The sequence below is a fragment of the Aptenodytes forsteri genome, unplaced genomic scaffold (genome assembly GCF_000699145.1).
Source record: "Aptenodytes forsteri isolate BGI_AS27 unplaced genomic scaffold, ASM69914v1 Scaffold242, whole genome shotgun sequence".
NCBI classification, from domain to species: domain Eukaryota; kingdom Metazoa; phylum Chordata; class Aves; order Sphenisciformes; family Spheniscidae; genus Aptenodytes; species Aptenodytes forsteri.
The window spans coordinates 3,522,113-3,536,897 of NW_008795253.1; the positions used below are offsets into that span (position 1 = coordinate 3,522,113).

Genomic DNA, 14,785 nt, shown 5'->3' on the forward strand with positions numbered 1-14,785 from the left:
ATTTTTTTTTTTTTATTTTGCTCCTTTAAGATACTTGTGGGTTTAACCAAGTAGAGTGCTAAATAATTTTGAGGGGATGGAGCTATTGAACTATAGATCTGTTCTCCCTTTTCTTCTAGTTTATTCAGTAAGTATGCCTTACTTGGAAGTATTTGTAAGTCTTGCTTTTTAATTTTGGGATAAAAGAAAAAGGTTAATCATTTGCTATATTATGTACATTAGGAAAAAAAAAAGTCATTCAAAATGTTTTACATGGAAAATTTAGCAAAGAACAAATTAAACTACATTAGCAAAATAAATGGCAAGTAGAAAAAAAAGCACGTGAATTCCAAATGAAAGAATAATCTCAATAAATAGTCACGGGAAACAAGCAGTTCTCTGAAGTTTGATAAGACCTTAGAATAAATTTTAACATGATTTTGTTACATCTTTCTCAACTAATGCCTCTGAAATTATTGATTCCTCTTGAAACTGAGAAGGGAATTGAGAAATGAGAAACATAAGTCAGTTCTGTTGTAAAAAATACAAGGAGAAATTAAAAACAGTGACTGTTTCCAAAAATTGTCTTGCAGTGATAAATATTGTGCACTCTGTTCTTTTCCCAAGGAAAAGTTTTAATGATATGAAATCCAGCATACAATGTGCTAAAACTAGAAACATTTTCTAATTGTTTACCGGAGAGGAAGCTACCATAGGGATCTAGAAAGGCTTCTGACTTTTTCTGATGACTTCTTAAACAATGTTTACCATTAAGTTGATACACTAAGGGAATGTAATCATTTTGGAACAAAGGAGAATAATGTAAAGCTGCACAGTACCTCTCTTGCATGGGACCACGGGGTGTCCTCAAGCCGTGAAGAACAGGAGAGTAAAGCAGACAGATTGGCTGAAGTTGTCCCAACTTTTAACGCAGCCTCTATGAATGAGTAGCGAAGGTTTTCTGTCAGTCAGATGACACATTTTTCTGTATGAGGGTAGTAGTTTTCAAATGTATGCAACATCTTCTGTTAGTCATTAAATGCTCTTCTTGTGGGATAACAAGGTTTATTTTCAGATATTTATTTATCCTTATCTGGTAGACAACATATGCTAAAAGGGAAGAAAAGTTAGCAACATGTTTCTACAGTGTAAGATTTATCAGCAAAAGCAATGAGTAAAAAACATTTTAAAACAGACATTTTCTTATTAGGTGAATGCTTTTTATTTAGCTCTTACTAGTTCTTATAGCTGAACTCACATAAACATTAACATTTCAAATAGCAGAAGATTAGTAAGTATATGAAATACCCAGGTAATGCTGCAGATACGGGTGCAAAACTTATTTAATTCTCTGTGACATCGGAAAGATTTTGAATGTGACAGCATTTTATGAGCTTTACAGGAACGGCACTGCCAAAGGTAATCAGCTGCTTTGTGGAAGAGGGGGCAGAAAGGAATAGCGACTTTCCAAAGGGATGGAGAGATCCCACATAGAAAAGACCCAACATGGAAATGGGGCAGGGGGGAAGATGATGAAGAGAGGCTGGGGAGAGGGAAAGGATGAGGATGGGCCATGCTGGTCCACGTCTGATCAGCTTCTGTTCTCAGGGTGTTTTAATAATTTGAAAAGAAGAAAAGAAACTCTCAGGGGGAAAGAAAAGCTTTCTAAAATGGAGTTAGGATTATTGGCATGCTCAATAAGTTAGTGGTGAGAAAAGTTTCATTATAGTATTGTAGATTTATGTGTGGTTTTGAAAGTCATGCTAAAAACAAATTATAAAACATAACTTAAAATTAGAGAAGTATGTGCTTTTTTTCTCTCGTATTCTTGCTTACGTCTTAAGTCATAGCACTCACACAACTTGCTATCAGGAACCGGTGTTATCCAAAAAAATTCAGACTGCTTCAGTATATCCGTTAGAGGGACATCATAAGTTAATGATTTACTGGTTGTGAAATATTGTCTAACTTTCTGTTTGGATTATATATGCAGTGGATATCATTACCTTAACACAAATACCATAAATTGCTATGCAAGACAGGCACACAGTCTTCAAAGTCCTGTACCTTTCATAGCTTAAAAAATATGTATCATGCCAATTGTTCTTTAAGGTGTGTGTCTGATCATTTTATAATGGTCGGAACTGATGGAAGATCATATAAAACATAAAGACGGTAATACCTTTCAAAGACAGTAATTTATAAAACTAGGAAATATTTCTCCTCTCCCACCTGCAAAATTCCTTTCCCCCAAACCGAAACCAACTAATTAGTTCAGTGCAAACAAAGTAATCTTTCTGCTAAGAAGATTTAAACGAAAACAACTCACCCTTCACTAAGGTAGTGGTCATGGTGACTCATTAAAGGAAGAAGTCCAAAAGTTTTCAGGTTCACCACAACTGCTGCCAGTCTAGTGGAAGAAAACTGCCTTTCAGTTTGTGTAGGACAGGATTTGCTCAAGTGCTTTCTCTACAGTTAAAATATTTTCCTTTGTGTATAATATGGATGATTTAGAAGAAGCTGTGTCAGCACTGATTTATACATTGACAGCTAAGGATAATAAGATATGGGCAAACATACAGCTCACCCTTTTACAGATTAACCTGCAGACTGCATTAGGCAAATTTGATGGCATTAAAAGATTTTTCCAATTTGTCTGGAAACAATTTCTCTTTTGTATTGTGTCAAGGGTAACATTTCATGCCATTGTACTAATTTAAATAGCTTTGATAAATCGTTCAAGAGGTTAGAGAACTGTACTGTATATATATTTCACCTCTTGAAAATAAAAAGGCTATTAACTTAATTGTTAAATGAAATTCATTAGTAAAAATTGAAGGAGCCTGAGAAAGTAGTCTTAAATATTCCAACACTGCAGCAGTAGTGCTGTAACATTGCACCAAAATGATTAAAGATCATATTCAGGAAATGATAGTTTGCATTTAGCTTTCAGTACACAGAAACACAGACACTGTTACAGTTATGACAATATTTTATTCCTGTGTAGTAGTAATTCAGATGAAAAATGTGGATGAAACTAGAAGAACTTTATAGAAGTTGGTACATTACACTCAACAGTGGGTGTGATGATTTATTAATAAAGTGAAACATTATCATAGATTCAGAAGAATCGCAGAAGACGCTTTAGTAAAAGCCTCATTAGCCCTGCTAGCTAATATATAATTGAAGGTGGAAGTGCAGAGTTCATTTGTATTTTGTTCATTTTCTTAGTATTGTTCACACACATTTACTCGTACATGTTATCTGACACTGACAAGTTACCGGCTTGGAGAAGATCTTCTGGTTGTTTAAAGTGAGGTTGTATCATGTTTGCTTTGCAAGTCGCGCCCTGAAATGCACAAGACGTGTGGCAGTATTTATAGGAAAAGCTTTTATCAGCAGAGAAACTGGGATTTTGTATTTGCATGGTTGTTAATTTCAGCAGACGTTTTTAATGGGGCAGTATGTACTGTATCAATGTGTTGAATTGAAAAAGTAATAATATTCTTCAGAGAAATGAATGTAAATTTTTCATAACTTAATACTTAAAGATTAATAATGTATGGGATGGATTGCTGAGTTTTATGTCCAGAATTCAAGTGCTCCGTTACAACATCCTATCTGCATATAATTGCAGAGAGCACAAAGAACATAGAAAACCACATACTGAAGGTTACAGCAGAAATACTAGTTTCATTTGGAGCAGAATTAAAGGACATAAGTAACCAAGTATGTAAATACCTTGGACACTATTATTTCTACATTTAGAAATATTCCAGAAGATAATTATTCTAAATCACACACACACACCCCCACACCTCCCACTGCTGAGTTTAGAATTCAAGTGCTCCGTTACACCATCCTATCTGCATATAATTGCAGAGAGCAGAGAAAATTTTGTATTTGCATGGTTGTTAATTTCAGCAGACGTTTTGTTTTGGGCAGTATGTACTGTATCAATGTTTTGAATTGAAAAAGTAATAATATTCTTCAGAGAAATGAATGTAAATTTTTCATAACTTAATACTTAAAGATTAATAATGTATGGGATGGATTGCTGAGTTTTATGTCCAGAATTCAAGTGCTCCGTTACAACATCCTATCTGCATATAATTGCAGAGAGCACAAAGAACATAGAAAACCACATACTGAAGGTTACAGCAGAAATACTAGTTTCATTTGGAGCAGAATTAAAGGACATAAGTAACCAAGTATGTAAATACCTTGGACACTATTATTTCTACATTTAGAAATATTCCAGAAGATAATTATTCTAAATCACACACACACACCCCCACACCTCCCACCCGGTCCAGGCGTGCACGCATGCAGAGGGACCCCTAAAAGTGGTGTCTCTTGCTGGTCCCTGCCACGGCAGGTGGAATTAACATGCAGCGGGGCTGCTCTGATAAATGGATTCTGTTAGGTCACCGAGGGGATGCGTGTGACATTAAGTGATTTACCGTCCTTTACCTTAATGAAATTGTTTCAGCAAGATGACGCTGAGAGCTTTTAATGGATAGCTTTTCTTGATGTAATGAAATTGCATTCCTTTGGCATTTAATATAAGGTGCAGTTATTATTTACTGGAGCTTTCCCAGCGCTGCTGTTTTGTGCAGACAGTTCAGAACAAAAAGGGATTTCTGTGGCAGCATCCAGGCCAGCATGCTGTGTGACAGTCTCAAGCGTACGAGCGTATTTGCGAGAGCGTTTCAGTTAGTGTGGCCTAGCTCTGCCGGCCCCTCAGGAGGCTTTCTTTGCACCTAACGCTGCCAGTGCTCGTCTCCCTTACAAATACCTTCCTAATCTGTTTAACAGGCAACTGGATTACAACCAGATCAGCTGTATTGAAGATGGGGCGTTCAGGGCTCTGCGCGACCTGGAAGTGCTGTAAGTATTCCTGTATCTCTTACTTGTAGCAAGAGCTCAGTATCTGGGGAGTACTAATGTAAAAGCTTATCTATGAACTGCAGCCTAGTGTCAGGATGGTCTAGTGAAAAGATGTCTTAAAATAATCCACTGCGATGTGCTATAAAATGGTAAAAAGATGTGGAGAGGCAGAGATATTCCTCTACTCTGGAAAACCAGCCATTAAAAAAAATTAAAAAAAAAAAAAAAATCAGATGGCAGATACTATATGAAAAGAATATGTTTCCTTTTAAAATGGGGAGGGGCAGTATTAATGAGTCCAGTTAATTTTGTAAATTATCCATCACTGTTGAAGTGCTGAACATTTTCAGGATTGCCTTTGTTGTATACTCCGACATCGATTTGGTCTTTCAGACTCTGTTTAAGGAACAATATACTATATATATTTGACAATCTGGATATTTTCAAAGAGGCACTTTTCTATCAAACACTACTGTTATGTGTTAAGTCGTTTAGCATGTCCACATTAACTGCTTTTTTTTAACATTTCAAATTTTATATGTATAAATATATATATGTGTAGAAAAATCTTTTTAATGTCACTGAAGGTTAGTATTGCAATACTCTTTTGCATACTTTTTCTCACTGTCTCAAAGTGGCCATCAGTGAGGTTAAAGGTAACAAAATTATCATCAGTGACCTCTGACCTGAAAATAGTTACTGTAATGAGCAAAGTGCCGCAGTTCCCAAAGAATCTGAGGCACAGGACACATTCCTGAAATATTTAATCTGTCAGTCAAAATGTCACATTTTTTCTGGGCTTTCTACGTTAAGAGAAGTGAAAGACACTGTGTATCGGTGAGTTACTTCATGGTAGTTTGAATCACACTTAGAAAATCACAAAACCTTGAGGGGGGTGAGGGAGGGGTTTATTGTTGGGTTTTGGTTTTTTGTTTTTTCTTAAGATTCTGAAGTAAAGAAGCCTCTTTGGCAGTAGATGTGTCTATATGTCCAAAAAACTAAAGAACATGTGAGCTGCTGGTGGTAAAGTTTTTTATTATTAAGCAATAGTTGGTTTACCTCATGAGTGAATGGATCTGACAGCTAAATTTGATTTTTTTTTTATGTTGTAATTATAGAATAACAAGCCTATTGTTAACTTTTTGGTATAAAGCCATGTAAAATGTACTGTAGGTTCAATATTACATCTAATTGTGAAGTTGATGAATTGTTGATTGTCTGTCAGTAAACCTGATGTTCTGTGAGATTTTTATCTTTGGAACTCATATATATGACAGAATAACTTTTCTAGTGTTGGCTTAATCTAGTTATTATGTTTTTAATCCTAACCTTTCTTTACAAGTGATTGTGTTAAATGTATATTTTTAAAAAAAATCCAATATTTTCTTCATTTTTTAATGCTTGCAATTTTTAGTGTTCTAAAAAGGTCATCCTTGCCAGTTGAAGTCAGTGGTAAAATTGTCACATCAATTTCAATGAATGCAAAAGAAAAAAAAACTCTGTTGAAATAATAGTCTGCTGAAAAAGTAGGTAGAAATTTGTGAATGAATATACATAGAATATTAGCATTGTTCAAATATACAACTAAATGTTCACTATCCGAGTTATGTGATAAGCAATGATGTAGAGATTAAGTTTTTAAAAAATTGAGATAGATATTTCGAACAGTACTGAAGGGTTTGTATCTAATTCGGCTTCCTTTCCAATACAGCTTAAAGAATGAAAGATAAGTAGATCAGACCATACTGTATATGCACTGAGTAGCATATAAGACTACGTATTTTGTTTTCATTTGTAGTTAATTATTCTAAGCACAGAATGTGTATATTACTTCAAACTATAAGTATATGATAAAGCTTTTAAATAATCTTTAAAGTTACCTAGGTTATAGTCCTGTTCAGTGACAGTTTGAAATGTTTACCAAAGTAACAGGTCTTATATATTGGTTAAATAATTGTGGAGTCTTAGAGGCTGTTAGTGTTAAAGATACAAAATCAACCTGAAATCTGGACAATTCTGAAAGACGAAAGCAATTATAGGTATAATCCTCCCTGTGAATTTCTGTGAAATTTTATTTTTTCTTTTTCTCTTTCTTTTTAAGGGAAAATCTGCTGTACTAGGGAAAAAATTACTATGGGAAAATATATAGTGCTGTCATATTAAAAAAATTAAAGTATCTAAGAAATTAAAAAAATATCTTTCAGTCATCACACTCTTTGCAATAGTGTGTAACGCTTAGGTAAAAGTATTGAGCCAACTTTTTTTTTAATTACATCTCTGTAATGAAATCAAGCATTTTCATCATTAGATACAAATAGTTATGAAAATTATTTAATTTTTTATATATCCCTTACATCTATTCCTGATACTTTTCTGTACCCTTGCAAAAATAAATTAATCTCATGTATACAAAATAGCAAGGCAAACGTCAAACACCTGAAATGGAAAATTAAAACATTTGTAGACATACCTTCTTTAAACAGCTAACAGCTATGGAAATATGTACTGATTTCCATTCCCTTCACTGAAATGATATGATTTCAAAGCCTTGTATGAAGTCATGCAAGAAGAGCTATGGGAGCTGTCATTTACCATGTGGACCTTGTAAGAAAATCCTGCCAAGATTTACTGATTGTCATTTATTCATTAAGGCACCTTTTGCACTTGGCCATTTTATGTTGTTTCATTTTGTTCTGTTTTGAAAAAGGGCATGATTCTCCCTTTTTCTTCTTCTTTTGATTATTCTCCTCTTTGTTTATGTAGCCCTAAGGGCACACAGGGGAGATCTCTTATGCACAGTGAAGAAAACATTTAGGACGTGGAGTGAGTAAGCACACAAAGGTAGAATGCAGTACATTGCACCAGTAATTAATTACTTGGTTAATGTGGAGGTGTACAGCCCGATCCTGTTCAGGTTGCTGTGAATTTACCTTTCTGTGTTTCAGGATCAGAGAGTACTTAAAAATTTACTCAAAATGAGCACAATTTACAATTTGTGTTTTGTTTTTTTTTTAAAAAGAAAAAAGTAAACCACTTTTTGTTTCAAAAGGGAAAAAAAGGGTTGGTCAGTGGGAAATATTATTTATTAGTGCCATAGTTACGTGTTTAAAATCCCAGAGCACATTCTCCATTCTGCTCAAATGAGTAATCTGTAAGTCAAAACCATAAATTCTATCGCTTGTTTCCATGTTCTGGAGTCAAGCTTGTTTGCATTTTATTTGCAGCCTAAATACAATATTTAACTGCAGGATCGTTCATAAAGTTTCATTATCTTTACAAACCACACTTACCGAGTATGATGGGTCTGTGCTAGCCAACAATTGGCTAAGATTTGTTCCTAGTTCCTAACTCAAGTTCCAGGCACCTTGTCTAAAATTTAAATTATTAGTTTGCTAGAGTATTAAGATTCCTGACTCCTTCCATTGTATAGCAGAAGCTCCCCTATTGTTCATGCAGCTCTGGATCATCTATAGCAACTCTGTTCCATGTAAAACCTAATTGCAGCCCAAAGTTAATCTTTTCCTAAAATTCTTGAAAAAACAGGCAGATCTTGTACTTGTATCCTGTCAAAAAATAGGGACTCTCAGAACCTAGAAAGAGAAACCAGAGTCCTAGAATCAAGGCGTTTTCTCCAGGAACTCTCTTTTTTACATCAGGATGGCAAGCTTAGCTTGAATGCCATAGATGTTCTCAACATTGGTGGAAGCTCAATTTGAGTGAAGCATAGCTACTGGGACCTCAAATTACTTAGGATTATTAATGGAATGGTCAAACCATAGTGTTTTACCAGGGATTGAACAGGGAGGAAAAGTGTATCTAAAAGCATGGGTTTTTTCCTGATACCCATCCCTAAAAACAGTACACCATGATCTTTCATTAGCTATGCCTTTTTTAAAAGTGTAGTGAATGTGACATAACTGTAACATGTTAATATGCTTCTTCTTGACTTCATAGCACTCTCAACAATAACAACATCACTCGACTGTCCGTGGCAAGTTTCAACCATATGCCCAAACTCAGAACATTGTAAGTAGTCCCACTGAAACTGGCTGCCATTTTCATTAGTCCAGTATATCATTTTTACCTCTATCAAGTTTTGTCAGCGGTCTATAAATACATGAACAGGCAAAGAAAGCATAAGCTCAATTAAAAAAAATGTTGAGGTATCATAAGGTTGACGAGTGTGAAGTCTGTGTGTGTGTGTATGGCAGCTAATTCTGAAAGGTAAAGCTAACAAGTGACCCCAAAGCTGATACTTGGGGCTCAGGAGATAAAGAAGCTGTTGCATCCTTTTACATCAGCTTTTTTAGGATGTGGAATGAACAAGTCTATGAAAATGGTTTCATGGCTTTTTTCCGAATGGGTTTTCCATAGTGCTGTATTCAGTCAGAGAAAAGCTTCACCTTCTAACAAAAAAGATGTGGGCAGGGGGGATTCTCTTTTATATGTTACAGCTGTATAGAGAAAGAAATTGATGTTTTTTGAAAGTCAAAAATTTGTTTTACTTTGAGCTATCGAATGGGTCACATTTCATTTAGGAACATGGAAGAATCTTTGATTGGCTGTCAGATGTGATAAATGGGAAATCTTTATGCTTTTATTACTGTACTGCTAGCAGACCTAATTAAACTAAACTGGCTCTCCAACATTCTTTGTAACATAAAATTATAGCATCATCCGGTAGTGCTATTATAATTAAAGTTGTGTCAGCATTTACAATAAGGTCCCCATTTTTAGAGGTTATGACTTTCACCGAACACTTCAGGCTTCTAAAACAAAACACAGTGAAAAGAGTGTGTATGCAAGTACAGTTTGGGGTTATTTCTTTTGTATGTTTATACTGAACTAAGAATAAATGTATATTGTGTTGAATGGCAAAACCAGAATATATCAAGGTTTAGTCCTGAGACTCTCTTTCAAACAGAGTTTCCAATGAAGTGGGAATCAAAAATGAATGGGATTTTTCTATCAGAGTTCAAGAGTAGCTCTTACTGTTAAAGAACTACTTTTATGAAGAGCCTGTCCATTTTCTTTTACGCATGTTGGGTTGCACAACTGTGTTGAAATCAGTAGGGCTATTCACTTGAGTTAACATACCATTCGTAACTGAAGAAACTTCACGCAGGTGAGTAGTTCTGTGGATTTCATAACAGAATTGTAACTGTTCTTGCTTGGACAAATACAAGAGTACTTAAATAGTGCTGACCATGGGCTTTTGGTGGCCTCGATTCTATTTTGAGAATAGAATTTCATTTCATTCTTTTGGGTCTGAGACTTGAAAACATGAATGTCTGTACCTCTTTCAAACCTTCAAATACAGTTTATATTCTGAACCACAAATTACAGTGAATCAAATTAGCAACATTTACACTTTTTTTGGTGGGATATTTCATCTTTTGAAAAATTATTTTAGAAACAAAAGAAAATGGACACACAGAGTCTTAGATTATAGCTGTACCATCCTATTTGCAGTCAGAATATGCTTGTATAACCGTATTGATTTCAGCGGCATTAGTTCTGATTTGCAATGGTGTTCTTGCCTACAGCTGGCTACAGATTGTACTGAATGAGTGTGCTGTATTTTGCTATATTTGCAAAGCACCCACCCAAGAATTAGTACAGGAAAATACATTGCCTTTAATTTCTAGTCATTTATGGGGAAAAAAAGTGAGTGAGTTAAAATCTTTTGTTTATGTTAATCACACATTTCATGTTGCTTTACAGATTTTTTTTTTTAATGGATTAATTAGACCCCTTGTCTAAATTCTGATTTTCTTGCACTTCCTTTCCAGTTATTTAGTTAGGATTGAGCACATCAGCTAAAAAGGACCAAAATGACATTACTCTGTTATGGATGATTCTGAGTAAGGATTTGATTTATAGCTGCGGACATCCTTTTCTGTAGTTTGAGAAAATGTAAGAGCCAGAGAAAAGTAAGAGCCAGAGAAAAGTAATTTACCTAATTTAGTGAATACATTTGCCTGATATTTTATCAATGCAAAGTGCTTTTTGCCACTTGGCAAGGAGCCATGGTCTTGTATCGGACCCTGCCAACAAAGAGGCGACTGACTTAATTCCATCGCTTGCTGCCATTTGGTCCTTTAATTTCAGGCATTGCTTAGAACGCAGGTCCCTAGGAGCCAAAAGCAGCTAATCCCCCTTTCTGTGATTAAACAAAAAGAGAGGAAATCAGAAAAGGGATGTGAAAGAAGGTGTTTTATATTGAGTTATTACTCTGTCTTGTTCAGCAGAAAATGAGTATGACCTGTTAAAGGGATTTTGCAGGCTGTTTCTATAGAGACTAATAATGGCCAGACTTACAGATATATCTAATTGGAAACCAAATCTTTTATTAACTCTTTTTTCTGACAGTATATTATCAATATAGGGCAATTTACTTGAGACATTTTTGTCTTATTCACTATTTATACAGATCTGGACTAAAGAGTCCCACGGCAGCTTTCAAGCTATTGCATATTTACTTATTTCTTTTAGACAAGAGAATGAAACTACAGATAGGTTACTTTATTAGGAAGCCTTCTTTTTTCTTCCAATTAATTAGACCACAAATAAAAAGTGATTTTGCTGCTTGTATAGTTTTATTTATTAGCATTTAACTCCTAGACTTTCAGTGAAAGATGTGAAAATTTGATTCCTCACTAGCAATTTTTATTAATAAATTGGCATAGTTGCTTGTTGAAGGGGGGGCTGGGCAAATTGGTGGCTTTTCTGTTTGTTCTTCCTAATTTAAAGGTATTGACATGTTTCTTTCCATGCAGTCGCCTTCACTCCAACAACCTCTACTGTGATTGCCACCTGGCCTGGCTGTCCGACTGGCTGCGGCAGCGGCCGCGGGTCGGCCTCTACACCCAGTGCATGGGGCCGTCCCACCTCCGGGGACACAACGTAGCCGAGGTCCAAAAACGGGAGTTTGTCTGCAGTGGTAAGGGAAACAGATTCGCTCACCAAGTCCTGTTTTAAAACACACCTACCGACAGCTCAGTGGTGATTGCTAATGCTGCGTGTTGACTTTTGCTAGCTTTTGCATAATCGAAGCATTAATGTTTTTTAAAAAATAAACTAATCATTTTTATCACTATTTGTATCTTGTGTGGGGGTGCTTCTGTCCTTACAAATTTTGTGTAAATGCTGCATTCACACAGAGTATATAGCCTTCTAAAAGTATAATTGCTGGGGAGAGATGTGGAAAATGAGATAAAAGGTGCACTGACTGAGAACATAAGGCCTTTAGTAATAAGGAATTATTCTTTTTTAACTTTACAGGTTGTTGCTTTTTCTTGTTGTTATTTTCTGCAGTTTAAATAATATTCTGAATCCCTAAGTAACTTTCTGAATGTTATTGGTATGCTTTAGTGCATCAGATTATTTTCTGATATGAAATAATGAAATTACTAACGGTTCATTACTAATCACATTTTCTCTATTCAATTTTTTTCCTTTATTCATATCTTCTAGATGAGGAAGAAGGCAAGTTTATCTTTCTTATTTAAATATTTTTAGACTCAGATTTAAAATTTTCTGTAAACTTTGACTACGGTTTCAAGTTTCCCCAAAAACATTAAAAACCAGCTGGAATATAGCTATCTGTCTTTTCAGTGATTCAGCAGGGTTGTTTCTACTGGTCGATTTTCTGCAGACCCCCAGAAGCTTACTGCCAAATATGCCAAAATTTGCACAGACCTATGCTTTTAAAAGAGTTTTATGGAGAGCACAATGTTCTGTCCTTATTAAACAGCCTCTGACATCAAAGTGTAAGGCACTGCCATCTTCACACGGCAAATGCTGACAGTATTCTTACCATTAATTCTACCTTTATGTACACTTAAAAGGGCTCCTAACAAGATTACTTCATGTAACTTATTTGTAAATGGTATGGCTGCAGAGCCCAGGTGTCAAGAACAATTTTATAACTTGGTCATTATAATGCTGATTTTGAGGAAGGGGAATAACCATGTTTTCTCTCTGGATCACTATATTTTTGTTTAATAGAAGCAGGTGAAATATTTCCTGCCTGTTAGTATAAAAAGAGTAGTATGTGTTACTAGTTTTGGCAGCTGTTTGTACTTTTGTAGCATGTACAAAAATGTGAAATCAAATTATTATATTGTACTATCTCAAAAGACTAACCTTTTCAGTAATTTAAAACTTGAGCAGCTGTTATTTGAAGTAGTAAGTAGGAACAACACTGGCTGCAACTTAGATTGTGCCTTCCTATGTTAATATATGACATTAAATACAGTGAGAGAGATCTTAGTAAGTTGTGGTTTCATAGTCAAGAAGTTTTTTTCCCTGAGAATTTCAAAAGTCTCTAGCTTTTTTTAACTTAATAAAAAAAGAAAGAAAAAGAGGGCTTCGTGCCTTTCTCATCCCTTTGTGCCTTTCTGTATCTGTACAAAACAGCAATTCTGTATCATTAAATCGATACAAGAATGAGTACATTAATATATTATAAAATGTGCGATCTGTCTATTTGCAGGAAAATATAATAAGTTGTTTACTTTCTAAAACATATCTAAATTTGAAGTAATTATGTTTAAATGCAATTATAAATGCCAAGTTTAACATACAGCACAAGAACTTGGGGGGAGGAGTCATGTAAAATAGCCGCCTGATTTGGTAAGAATGGTAGATTGTGGAAAGATTGGGAAGAAATCTGCTGAGCTAACACAGAGAGTGAGAGTATGAGCTGTGAAGTCAAAGCTTCTATTTATTTCTGTGCGATTGAATGAAAACATCATAACTCCAAACTTGGCTGTAAGTGATATATAACTGAAGGACAACACTCAAATAAGTATTTGCAGAACAGAACATAACTAGCAGGACACCTTCAGTTTTTGTAGAAAAGTTCATTCATTTCTGTTGACATGCATTTTTAATACTACACAAAATTCTGAAAACTAAATAAATCAATAATTGTTTTTTAAAACCACAGAATAAATAAAATATACCTGAAAAATGGATCAGGCTTAGTCTTCTTTAACAAGATGATTTTGAATGCAAGTTGCTGAAGAAGTTGAAAAATGATGTAATGCTAGCACAGTAGTCGAGCATTTGTCTTTCATCTCTCAGTATTGTGTCAACATGTTGCTATTAATTGGGTATTTAAATTAATGCAATTCAAAAGTACTGATGGGCTACAATGTTTATTTTATAAGTTCTGCCTTATATTTTTCAAGGAAGTGTAAAATGTGATGTTTTACTGTTGAGGTAAACTGGACTACTGTTTGACAGTATTGTGCAATTTTATGAGAAACTCTTTTCCTTCGCAGGTCACCAATCCTTCATGGCTCCCTCCTGCAGTGTCTTGCATTGCCCTACTGCATGCACCTGTAGTAACAACATTGTGGACTGTCGTGGGAAAGGCCTTACTGAGATCCCAACGAACCTTCCAGAAACTATTACTGAAATGTGCGTAATATGATTTTTTTTTTCTGTGAACTTGCAGAAAACAGTTCTTTCCTACGTATTCATTTTTGTTATTTGTATAAATTCATGCTTATACCGGGTAGGAAGGAGTTTTGAAATACACATTCAAATTCAGATATAAAAGGAATATGCAGGTATATGAAAATATGTAAGACCTTTATGTTCTCTTATGAGTTACTTTTGTATGTACTGCTCACAATCCATAGTTAAAATGGCATTCTGAGTTGACTTTGAAAGAGTTTGGGAATACTTGCTTTTCTGCAAGTAAGTGGCTTTTCACTGCAGGCTATAAACCCCGTTGTCTTCACAGTTGCTCGCTGTGCTGGTTTTGGCTGGGATAGAGTTAATTTTCTTCACAGTAGCTGGTATGGGGCTGTGTTTTGGATTTGTGCTGGAAACAGTGTTGATAATACAGGGAGGTTTTCGTTACTGCTGAGCAGTGCTGACACAGGGTCAAGGCCTTTTCTGC

General features: G+C 35.1%; 1 protein-coding gene across 1 annotated transcript in view; it reads left to right on the forward strand.

Annotated features, from left to right (window-relative positions):
• The window catches only part of SLIT2 (slit guidance ligand 2), a 282,933-nt gene that overhangs the window by 175,069 nt on the left and 93,079 nt on the right, over positions 1-14,785 (forward strand). Inside the window, exons 6-10 of the mRNA XM_009279136.1 lie at positions 4,798-4,869; positions 8,824-8,895; positions 11,649-11,812; positions 12,346-12,357; positions 14,160-14,298. Coding sequence (XP_009277411.1) covers positions 4,798-4,869; positions 8,824-8,895; positions 11,649-11,812; positions 12,346-12,357; positions 14,160-14,298 — 459 coding nt within the window. The remainder of the gene's footprint in view (positions 1-4,797; positions 4,870-8,823; positions 8,896-11,648; positions 11,813-12,345; positions 12,358-14,159; positions 14,299-14,785) is intronic.